The sequence below is a fragment of the Zonotrichia albicollis genome, chromosome 10, assembly GCF_047830755.1.
Source record: "Zonotrichia albicollis isolate bZonAlb1 chromosome 10, bZonAlb1.hap1, whole genome shotgun sequence".
Classification (NCBI taxonomy): Eukaryota; Metazoa; Chordata; class Aves; order Passeriformes; family Passerellidae; genus Zonotrichia; species Zonotrichia albicollis.
In genome coordinates this window covers 11213131-11225393 of record NC_133828.1, presented here as the reverse complement: position 1 = coordinate 11225393, position 12263 = coordinate 11213131, and the positions used below count along the sequence as shown (strand labels likewise).

The window sequence follows — 12263 nt, the reverse complement described above, 5'->3', positions numbered from 1 at the left end:
GCTGGGTGCAGGAGGCTCCAGCAGTGACCCCAAACCCAGGTCCTGCTGCCAGCGCCCCATCCATACCCCTGGGGCACTGCTGGAGCTCTGCTGGCACCAGCTCTGTCACACACAGGGGACAATGCAACCTCACAGGGTTTTACACTCCACTGATGCTCTCCCAGCACTCTGGGAGCTGCTTCCCTTTAATTTCATGTAGTGCAGACTGGATTGTCTCAAGCTCACCAGACTGACACGCTATGCAGAGGAGCTGCCTCAAACAGAGAACTTCAGGTAATTAAGATTTCCCTTATCTTTCCAGACCAACAAGGAAAGGGAGGAGCAGCAAAGGAAAAACTGACTGTGCTCATTTGAAAACAGTTTTCCATGACTCATTCCAAATCTTAAAAGGTCTGGTTTGTTCGAGGCTTTTTTTAAAGTTTCACTAAAAAGAGCTACAGAGACTCTTGACAATTGGTCCAATTGATTCCTAAGCACAAGAGGTTGTATTATCCAAACAAAGTCCAGGCCAGGTGAAGCCAGAGGGCAACAGACCCAATTTCCATTTTGGGAAGAAAGTTGAGATGTGGAAGAATAGCTGCTGTTGGGGAGACCCAGGTCAGAGTAGTAGGAAGCCTGCATTAACAAACAAAGCAAAAAAACAAAACAAAAAAAAAAAAAAAAGAAAACTCCTTGAGAACTCAGCTTCATTCTTTATTCCTTTAAATGGGAAGCAAAAAGTAAACTAAGTGAATACAAACTGCAAAGCAGTCAAAGTGGTCACAGATGCACAAAGAAGAGAGAACTGCATTAAAGTTGTGAGGATGTGTGAAGAGAGAACTGCATTAAAGTTGTGAGGATGTGTGAAAACTGTGGGGCCTTTGAAGCACTGGAAAAATGCACTGGCCAGAGAGCTGGCCAGGTTCCTCCTGGGATCCTGGGGAGTTTATGTCCTGCAAGCTACACCCTGAGATGCTGGGAGATGCAGAGCAAAGCCAGGGACCAAAGCTGCTGCCTGTGCCCAGCAGGAGTGTGAGCAGCCACTGTCAGACATGGCAAGAAAACTGTTCTCTAAGAAGTGAGACTTTAAGCACCTTCTTTAAATTAAACACCTTCTCTCCCTGCTGTCTGCCTTGCATCCAGTCATCCCTGCACTTCTGGTGCACTCAGGGGATGTTAATGAGGAGTGGTTGCTCTGAAAGATGTCACACTTTCACCCCCTTTGCTGCTCTCCAGAGCTCTCCTTTCACACCCGTTCCCTGACACCTTTCCTCTCCAAACATTTCTCAGACAGCCAAGGCCCTCTGCTTTCAGCAGTCAGCTCCTCACCAACCCTAACCTGCCTCACCACAGGTCCATGGAGGTGGTAATTCCCTCACAAAGGAGGCAGATCTGTGGCAAAATAAAGAAATTTGTTTGATTTTTTTCTGAAATTTAGATATGTCACAATACCTACAGGTACAGGCTGAGGGCAAATCATTGTCCAACCTCAAAAAAACCTAACCCAAGCAACAACCAGCCACAAACCAAAGCCCCTCAAACAATGCTTGTAAAAGGAGACTTTGTCTGAAGGGAAACCTGAAGTGAACTTTAAGAAATTATTTTCATTCCTGCTTAGAGTTTGCAATCTGCACGTGGGCTGTTTGGCACATGGCATTAATCATATTTAAGGGATCAACCTGTGACACTGCAAGTGCAGTGTGTACAAGGAGATCAGCCCATGCTGTGACTTAAAACTGGACACCCATTTTGGAAACAGCCATTGCCAGCAGGTTCATTCATCATTTCCCTGCTGTCCTGAAGAATCTTCCTATTTTTCATTTTTCCTTGTCACTTTGTGATTCAGCTTGGGCATTTTGGAGACAATATTCCTAAAAAGTGAATGCCAAGCAGGCTGGCATCAATTTGAAGTTTCAGCTGTTCTGAGTTACCCCCAAACCTTCCTCCCCCTCCTAATTAATGATTAATCCAAACAGCAACAGAACTACAAGGAACTAACAATGTTGCTGTAATTAAGCCCTACTCAGACTAAACCCCCACGCTGCAAACGCTAATTCCAGCATGATTTAAAATTATTTAAATGGAAACCAAACAACCTCTTCCCCCGGATGACTTTCTTGCAGATATTTTGCTCTCCCTGCAGCCCTCGGAGCACTGGAATATGTCAGTAAAGAGTAAGAACATAATTTATCACCAGTGCTACAGAATAAAGCTCCTTGAACTCCTCAAATGGGCCAGCAATGGGACAGGCTGTTTTTTCAGCAGCTCAAGCAACAGCATTTCATTGTCTCTTATCCACATAATGCCAGCTAAATTATATGGCAGCAACAATTTTAGATGGACGTGAAATATCAGGTTTCACTGTTTATCCAGGCTCCTGCTTAACTCTGTGCCTACAAAGTCACCCCCTGAACTCCCTCTCATGTTCAGCCTGTTATTGCTCAAACACTTGGATAAATGGAGGCTTACAAGAGTTTATTTTTGGCCTAAACACTGAGCTTTAGGCTGCACAGCACTAAATGTCTTAAGAAGCCTTGACAGCACAAAGATCAACAGGCTCTGAGCTTTTTGTGTGGCTTTGTTAAAATAAAGGGGGAATAAAAAAACCCAAACAGCTCCCCTTCTGTCCCCAGGGTGTGCCTGGACACCCCCTTTAAACCATCTGCACAATCCCCAATATTGAACAAAGCAGGGCCAGGAGTTGCTGTAATTGACACACAACACTTGTGCTGGAACACTGTGACCTGCATCCTCACAACTGAGTTAATTATTAAGCTTTTCTGGACTGGAAATAAAAGTCCAGCAATGTTAAGTAGTTAAGTGGGAACACTTGCACTGGCTCTTCAGATCTGTAGGCGTTTCCAGAAACCCTAGGATATGGTTTATAAAGGGAAAAAAAGAAAAAAAAAGACCAAAAAACCAAAGGCATTTAGTTAAGCAAACTTCAAATAAACAATGTGCATTTGGGGAAAATTCAAAATCCATTTTAACTATGCAAATTCAAACCCAAAGTCCATTTTAACTATGCAAATCTCAAGGCATGGTCTAAATTAAGAGATTCAGTGCTAGAGCACAGCATGAACACCTTTGCAGAGGTGGAGAAGCACTCACTCTGTTTCCAGCAGGTGGAAACCCTCCCTGCCAGCGCTGCCACAATGTAATTTCTAACCACTTTTGCTCACAAGTTAAAGCAGTTCTGGCTCCCAAGATCTTTCTGTACTGATTTCTGAGACTCCCCACTCAGGGTTTGATTTTTGATTTTTTATTTCCCAGATTTTGATTTTTTATTTCTTGCTGCACCTCCAGTGCCTGACAAACTCCAAACCCACAACGTGCAAGACAGGTAAAACTTGCTTCACTGCCAGAAAGAATTTGCTAATTAGCTTTAATCCCATCAAATGGAATGATAGAATTTTATAGCAATAGAAATCATCTACTAACCCTGCTAGATTTTCTACTCTGGGATGATCCATACACGTCTTCCTCATAACCATTGGTCTGTTGTGGAAGGAAAGGAAAAACAAAAAAGGAAAGACAGAAAGACAAAAAAGGAGAGAAGGAAAATTGACGTAGACCCCGAAGGGAGTTTTTAAGCAAATGTCATCACTTATGAAAGGCAAAGGCAGAGACAGAACTTTTCAAAGATACACCAGGAGCAGGAGCAGTGCAGGATTAGGTCATGATTTCAAACATGAAGACACAAACATTTGTGTCACTGCCTCTAGAACAGCCAAAAATGTCAAGGATACTCCTGCTTGCCCTTTTTGATCCCCCCTTCTTTCTTTTTTTTTTTTTGCCTCCCCTATTATTACTATATTTAAATATTATTCTATATTCAAACACTCTGTCAAAGGAATAGGGCACAAAATGGGGACAGAAAGGAGATCAGAGACTACAATAAAGGGCATAAATCACTATAGCTGTTTATACCTCAGGCAGCTAAACACCTAAAAAGCTGCAAATTGTAGTAGAGGAATTAATTCCATTTGAGAAATCCAGCTTAGCGAACATGCAGCGCTGGATAAATTCTCTTCTTTTTGATTTTGAGCATGAGAATGAAACCCAGACAGCGGCCATCTGCCTCACACCAGGATTCTGAGGGCTGGCAGGAGATTTGGGGGGGCTCAGCTGTCCTCCCTGGGGTCAGGAGGGAAAACAAACAAGCCCACAAGGACTGCTCCACAAACAAGGTGAGGTGCTTCAAATCCCTACGGCAGCGGTGCTGGGAATAAAAGAAAACAATCAGTGACTCAGTCCTGAGTCTGGGAATGGGGTGGTGAAGAAGAGGACCCAAAAGTCTCCTCAATGGACAGCATTAAAAGCTCAGGTTTCCCCAGCAATTCACTGTTCAGGTATCACCTCACAACCAGCCCTGGTTTAACACTGAAAACAAGGAAGCACTCTGTGTATTTGGGGTGGGGGCTTGGTGGAAATTTAATTAGAATTTCTATTAAAATCGAGTTTTGAAGTCCATGCTTTAATGAGTTCTAAAATGAAAATCCACTAGAACCAATCTGAATCAATTTCCAAGAGAAATATTTATCATCTACTATACAGCAGCTTGCATGAAAAATTAAACAAATTAACTTAGAAACCAGTTCAGAGCCAAGCTGGGAAAGCAACTTCTGGGAAAAGCTTAGAATCTCTATTGAAATGCAATACTATCACCCCAAATGGAAGGCAAACATCCAAGTTTCTTTTATTCAAGAACTGATTTGAAATTCTGCTGTAGCCTTCTCACACAGCTTGGCTTCTTTCCAGCTTTTACCAGGTTGTTTGTTTTTTTTTTTTTTCCAAGCTCCCTGAATTTCTCCAATGCTTAAGAATGGTTAAAATGGATCTCCAGCAGCTGAAGGCAGCACTGTGTGCAGACCAATCACCTCACCACCCCTTTTATTGCTACACTGAGGACTTGTTTGCCTTTTTCAGCTGTGCAATATTGACTAAACGTAACCTCAGATCACTATCTGAACCATCCTATTACTTTGCAATGGTACCTTCATTTTTCCCAGATGTGGTATTCCCCATTTGTTTTTACTGTTATTCCATTCTGACAAGCTGTCTCCTGTTTATCATCAGTATTTTCACTCTAACCCTGTATGAAACTGCCTTCACTCCCTGCACTCAGCCAGCCAGGCAACACAGATTCCTGGGGAACTGCTTTTCCCTCCTTAAAAAACCCAGATGATGCTGTCTTAGCTGGGAGCAGAGCAGCTGAGATCCTTCCCAGCTGTCCTGTTCTCTAACCAAGCTATTTTCCAACTGTACATTCCTTTTACAAGAAGGAGGTCTGGCCCAAGGTTTCGCTTCGTGTCACGCAGAGACAGCCAGGAGCCTCACAGTCAATTCTCAGGAACATCCTTTATGCCCTGAAATAATTACCCTGCTCAGGACCTCCAGCTGGACTGGCATGATGGATTTTCCACAAGGCCACGGTAACTGGTTATCACTTGACAGTTCAGGCCCTTCTAAAGGAATCTGCCTCATTTGCCCTGTGTGTCCCAGAGATTTGAGCCTGAAGCCCCAGAGCTGAGGCCATTTCCCTCTGACCCACCCTCTCCAGAAACCTCTCCAGTGCATATTTCTGAAGGCAAATGCTCCAGGCAGCTCTTGGAGAGCAGGGTCAGTTTTATCAGACCTCGCTGGCCTTTGTTCTAGGCCACGTTTACATGCAAAGCATCTGACCCTCATGAAAATTAGAACAAATAAAACTTCATGCTAGTGAGGCAAAAAAGACTCTATTTTACTTTTCTCCCTTTTGTGACCCTATTTTTCTCTGTATTTTCTTCTTGCTTTTGTCAAAGGAAACCACTTCACTGCCATTGTGTCCACTTCTGCTTGCAATGTTTTTTACCTCAGGCTGTGGCTCCTGCTGCTCCCTCAGGCTGTCTCAATCCCACACCCAACTTCCAGCCCTCAGAAAAATTCTCTGCTTGTTTCCAGTGTGGCAAAGAACCCCAACCCAGCCTCCAGCTGTGATGAGCTAAAGAATAAAGCAGGGAATTATTAGGAGGCCTCAATGGATCCATCTTGGGCAGCACAAGAGCCCAGCCACGGCTGCACCCAAGATGAACCCAAAAATAGTCACAAAATGGATGACCAGTCACGAGGTCTCTCACTTCTATAAGTTCTGGTCTATTTGCATATTGAAGTTAATTGTCCAATTATAACTTCAGGTTATGAAGTCCCATCCTGCTTGTTTTTCTCTCTCCAGCCTACATTGTTTGTGCTCTTGGGCCTGAAATTTGGATAACTTGTCCTTGGTCCCCAGCTAGAGAAGGAATTGTTTTGTCTCCCTGCTCTGTGAAGAGAGCTCATCATGCCCTAATATGAAGCTCAGAGCTACACACTAAAGCAGCACAGAATCTGAAAAACATAAAAGCTCAAACCTGAGGCATCAGTGTCCTCTTTGCCTGCCTGGAATAAGATTCACCCATGACAGGGGGTGGAATGAGATGGGGTTTCAGGGCCTTTCTAACCCAAACCATTTGGGATTCTATCATATTCTCTCAATATTGCCTATTACAGCTCCAGTAAGTTTTTGACTTTTCCCACACACTCTTTATGCACAGCACTGAAATAAGAGCTTGGATTAGCCCACATTTTGGAGATGAAATTATTCAAATGCTCATTATTCCCTATCAAGTGCTGATAGCTGTGGTGTATCCTTGACACTGGGCTGGCAGCTCTGCCACCTGCACACACTCCTTGTCCAGCCACAGCAGCTTTGGAGGCTCACAGAACCCTCTGTGAGACACACACAGAAATACATACTGCTTTGGAGTAGCTCTTCTTTTTGGTCCTCTCACTCTCTAATCCAGCCTGCAGTGGGATGAAGAACGTGGGGTGAGATCAGTGAGTGTGTGTGCACCCCCATGCAGGGCCAGGCATGCACATCCCCATGCAGGCAGAGGAGCAGGGCAGGGCTCAGGGGGCAGCCAATGGAATAAAACGCTCGGTTATTGGGAATATTGCTCAGTTATTGGGAACATTGCTCAGTTATTGGGAATATTGCTTAAATGCACTGGTAAATTCAGCAGCTGTGCTCCCAATCAGCCACGCTGGCCGGGCTCAGTCAATGCACAGCTGTCCATCCTGACTGTATCAATAGAGCCATGCAAACACCCCAACGTGCTGCAGCTATTCCGGGATGTAGGTCAGGCACAAAGGGATGTGCTGAGATCCCGGTTGGAAACTGGAATGAAGGAGAGGGGAAAAGCAGGGGAATCTACAGGACTGCACTGCCCAGTTTGCTTCCTGCAGACTCCAGCACACCTCCAGTTGTGGAAATGTTCTCAACTGAGCTTTAGTCCTCATTGCCCCTTTCTGTTCTTTCAGGAGCTGCTTTATCTCAGTGTTCCCAGAGCAAATACTTGCTGTCAAAGCATTATTATTAATGTGATTTTGTCCCCTAGAGTGAAGGTAACACAAGCCGCAGCTTTGGTAGGCAGTGTGCTTGTCCTGTCTGTCACTGTCATGTTTTCTGGAAAAATCCCTTCACCAGGATTTCTTCTCCTGGGAAGCTAAGAAGCCTCAGATAGAAAAGAAAACAATAATAATCTGATTGCTTCTCCTGTGTTTTGCTGCTTTGGAGATTGTTTATCCAACAGGTGCTTGTTTGATTGGTTTCATGTGAATTGTTTTGACTTAATGACCAATCACGGCCAGCTGTGTCAGGGCTCTGGAGAGAGTCATGAGTTTTCATTATTATCTTGTTACGCCTTCTGTCTGTATCCTTTCTCTATTCTTTAGTATAGCTTTAGTATAGCATTCTTTAATATAATATAACATCATAGAATAATAGATTAACTTTCTGAGAACATGGAGTCAGAATCTCAATTCCTCCTTTGTTCTGGGGACCCTGAAAGTACCACATCCTGTCACCTTTGCTAGATCTATTTACAGGCAGTTTATGAGAGTTTTGTTCCTTTCCAGATCTGTGCTGAAATAAATCCAGATGCAGCTGGTCCAACAATGGACAGGCTTTAACAGAGACAGTGTTTCGGGGGAAATCCATTCTGCCCTGCCTGTGGTAACCTCTGAGCCAAACCCAGCTCGGATCTCTCTAACCATTTGTCACTTCTCATCGGAACTGTGTCAGAGCAGGAGGAGAGGGAAGTGGCACCCTGACATCACAGACCACAAACTGCCTCAGGACGCCTCCAGATCACCCTGATCTCAGAGCAGTTATCACAACCTGGGTTAGCTGCTTCTTCATGATTAGTTTTTGAACACACACACACTCTGCAACTTGCAGACTGTTCTCACCACTGGGTAGGTGCTGGCATAATCCAAATGAGACTGTAAAGGCATGAGAGGAGAGGAAAATCAGAAAACAAAGGAAAATGCAAGTTATGTCAACCAAAGGAACTCCCCCAAAACAAAACCAACAGCAAACAAACACAAAAATAGGCAGGGAGGTGGAAATCCCGACTAAAGAACTTTGATAATGCAGGGAGATGGAAATCCCAACTAAAGAACTTTGATAATGCAGGATCTCTTGCACAAAGGCACAAGTTTGAAGTTGGGAGGATACAAAACAAGGACGCACAAATAACTCAGGAGTGATTGATAAAATAAGGATGCACAAATTAATCATGAGTGATTGATAACACAACAATATTTCATGCTGATAGTGTTGGATTAGAGACAGCCATCTGGGAAGTGGGAGAACCAGGACAAATGAAATAGAAAAGGGACTGAAGAGAGGTTCAAGAGCCCTAACAAACACAGGCTGATGTTACTGAGGGAAATCTGCATGATACAGAACTGAGCTTGCAGAACTCCTGGAACAGGAGTGGCAGGAGGTGTGGATGGGCTCAGGATCATCAGGGAAGCTGCTGAAGAAGCCTCTCCATGGAGGAGCCACAGACACAGCCCTGGACCTCTGGTCCCTGTTTGCAGCACAGTCCCAGCTCTAGAACCTCAGCCCATTTGCTGGCCTGCTCTAATGAACATCTCTGGAGGTTCTGCAGTGTGCAGTGCTGCCTGCTCTGCCAGAAGCATCCAGAAGCTCCCCAAAAGTGACCTCAGCACATCTCTGGTGCCTGCAGTCCGGGCATCCACTTCAGAAATATTCCAGGAGAAAAGCCCAGAGTGAAACCCACACTGATCAGCGGGGTGGTGAAGCCCCAGGGAGAAGTGAATGTCTGATATTGGCTCATTTCAGTGAAAACTTCCTGCACACAAGAGAAGCACAGCTGCAAAAGGGAAGCCCTGGCACCACCAGCCCCTCACAGTGCAAGGAGCCTGAGTGCCAAAGATGGAAGAGGAATGTCCCAAAAATGGCATCCTGCAACAATGGAAGGAGAGCCTCCACAAAGACAGCATCATTCAGAATTCTCCAAGCCATTTATAAACCCTTCATGGACACCAGGCAACTGTTTGTGATGCTGCCTTCAGGCTAAAATAGCTCCAAAGCCAAACTGGACACAAGAACTCAGGTGATTTTTTAAGGCTGGTCAAAATTTATGGGGCTTTTGGCTTTGTTATTTTGAAGACAGATGCAGCAGGAGCCAAACCTTGACAGGTTGGCCACAGATGTGGTCTAAAATTACTAAATTACTAATTACTAAAAGCATCTGCTGTAAGTCCACACTGGGAGAGTGATCAGAGAGGCTGTGGACAAGGGCCTGGAGTGACAGGGAAGGGAAGAACGGCTTCAAACTGACAAAAAATAGGTTAAAATTGGGTATTGGGAAGGAATTGTTCCCTGTGAGGGTGCTGAGGCCCTGGCACAGGGTGTCCAGAGAAGCTGTGTTTTCCTGGAATTGTTCCAGTCCAGGTTGGATGGGGCTTGGAGCAACCTGGGATAGTGGAAAGGGGTGGAACAGGATGAGTTTTAAGGTCTTTTCTGACTCAACCCATTCTGTGATTCTATTAATTAACTGTGAATAGAACAACTGGAAGATGTAGAAGGCTAAATTTCAGTTCAGACTGACAAATATTTACGTGCTTCTACAATCCCAGTGACACAAAAACAAGGCAAGGAAGCTCTGTCAAAACTCTTCCTGTGCCTGCGTAAATGTCAGCAGATCCACCACCAAATGCTGCTTTCTGTGGACAGGGCCTGTGCAACATCACTGAGAAGCAGCAGGGTGGAAAGTTCCAGGCAGATGCTTCTGTCAGAGAAGGACATTCCTTGCAGAAGTAGGAGGAATTTGGGGCCATCCCACGTCCCTGGTTATCGGAGCCTGAGACTGCTCAGCAAAAAAGGGCCAGGAAAACTCCTCCATGGATGGTGAGGAGGGAGAACGCAGAGCTTCTGCTCCTTAAATGTATACAAACCCCAGGATTGTGCTGCAAAAGCACCTCAGAAACAATCAGTGGTGGATTTCCATGGAGAGAAGATGTTTCAGATGCAGATGTGCTATAAACATAGAGCTGGTGTGTTTGCATCGTGCCATTTTACAGCCAGGGATACACAACCCATCTGTGTTGTCATGACCTTCCAAACAAATAGAATTGATATTTCAACTGAACTAAAGATCTTTTTTCCCCTCCAGAAAACGCTTCCATATGTCAACATTTAACCCTAAGTAAAATAAACACTGCTTTTCACGTTCTGCTGTGCAGAGAGGATTTTCTCCACTGAATCTTTGGAGCTGTGAGGCATCTCCTAGCTCTGAAAAGCACTCAAGTTTGTAATCTTGAGCAAAAAAGGTTTAAACAGCATTTCATGAGTAGCAATAAGGATTCCACTAAAAAGAGAACAAGGCAGCACTTTATATTTTTAAGCACATTTTTGTGCAATTTTACAGTGGGATCCCTGGCAGGGCTCTGCAGCAGAATTTTCTTTTTTTTCAATCAGTCTTTTAGTATGTAAAAACATAGTTAAGGTTTATATAAATGTGTGTTATCTGGGAAAATACTGTCTGGACATTTGGAGGAAAAACTGAACTTTTCCTACAGATGAGTACTCAGTGCTTCACTAATCCCACCCTCCACAAAACTCAGGCCTGCAGATGTTTTTCAAGTATTTCTAAAGCAGTTTTAAAGCCAGTAACCAGTGACAGGACCTAAGGGAATGGCTGGAGCTGTGTCAGAGGGATTTTTGAGTTAGATATCAGGGAAAGGTTCTTCCCCCAGAGAGTGCTGGGCACTGCCAAGGGATGGGCACAAATGGGCACAGTCCTGAGGCTGCCAGAGCTCCAGGAGAGTTTGGACAAGGCTCTCAGGGATGTCAGGGTGAGATTGTTGGGGGGTCTGTGCAGGGACAGGAGATGGATGAATGATCCTTGTGGGTCCCTTCCAGCTCAGCATATTCTGTTATTTTATGAATATTCACCTGCAATTCCAAAGCGCCCAACACTTACTTCCACTGATCAATCACTTCAGGTTTCCTGGGCTAATAAACACTGACCCCACCAGCAATTCCCCTTCCCAAATTCCCAGTTTCAGAGTGAAACAGGGGAGCTCACAAGGTGCATGCAGACACCAATGTCTCGGCTGAGTCCCTCCTGCAGGAGTGAAGAGCAGTGACCACAAAGGCTCCCTGCACGGGGCACACACTGCAGACAATCAGTGATGCACTTGAAAAACCCAACATGGAACACGTCCAGGACAGTCCCCTCGGAGTGTGGGGGCACAGGGGACAGTGACAGCCACACACAGACATGCACACAGAGGTTGCACAGTTTACCAACCCTCAGGCTTCCACGGCTACCCACTGACATGCGCTCATCTTCATCCGAAGCCTAGCGAGAGAAAGCGTAGAGACAAAAAGAAACCGTGAAAAGAACACAGGTAACAGGCACTGATGGCTTTGATGGGACAGGAGGAAGGGAGAGATGCACAAACTCAATGTTTTTACAAAAGGATTGCATTGGAAGTGTGAGCAGAAAGCAAATGAAATCACACCCTGCCCAAGAAACAGTCAAGCATTTTACTGTAGGGTAAAGGAGGAGCTTGCTCAGGTGTTCCCTGCTCTAAGCTCTTGGCCCTTTCATGAACATTAAACACTCCAAACAGGTTATTTCCCCACTTTCCACCCCCTTTACTCTTGCACATTTGCAAAAGCTCCCTGGAGTGATGGGGAGAGGGCAGAGAAGTCAGGAAGTGGCTTTGGGGTTTCCACTTGCCAGGGCTGGTGGGAGGTGGGAGCTTGTTTTGGTTCCTTTTCTTTTGAGAAGGAAGTGCCTTGTACACTTATACAGAGTCTGTTTTCTTAACCTGAAATGTCTGTCTGAAGAGAAAAAGCAAAAGCAGGTACTGACCGAGGCATTTCTTCGGGCTCTACAGGAATAACGCTCACTGTCTTCCTACCAAGGCAGAGAGAGAAAACA

General features: G+C 44.9%; 1 protein-coding gene across 22 annotated transcripts in view; it reads right to left on the bottom strand.

Moving 5' to 3' along the window:
- The window catches only part of LRRFIP1 (LRR binding FLII interacting protein 1), a 109467-nt gene that overhangs the window by 38474 nt on the left and 58730 nt on the right, over nt 1-12263 (bottom strand). For 11 of the 22 annotated variants that reach the window (XM_074548019.1, XM_074548023.1, XM_074548020.1 and 8 more), the window contains 6 exons: nt 12195-12239; nt 11625-11675; nt 8248-8280; nt 6754-6801; nt 3421-3477; nt 535-615 (listed from right to left, as the gene is read on the bottom strand). The exons of 2 other annotated variants lie outside the window; for them this stretch is intronic. In XM_074548019.1, coding sequence (XP_074404120.1) covers nt 535-615; nt 3421-3477; nt 6754-6801; nt 8248-8280; nt 11625-11675; nt 12195-12239 — 315 coding nt within the window. The remainder of the gene's footprint in view (nt 1-534; nt 616-3420; nt 3478-6753; nt 6802-8247; nt 8281-11624; nt 11676-12194; nt 12240-12263) is intronic. 9 more of the 22 variants (XM_074548021.1, XM_074548015.1, XM_074548005.1 and 6 more) reach the window with 6 other exon arrangements.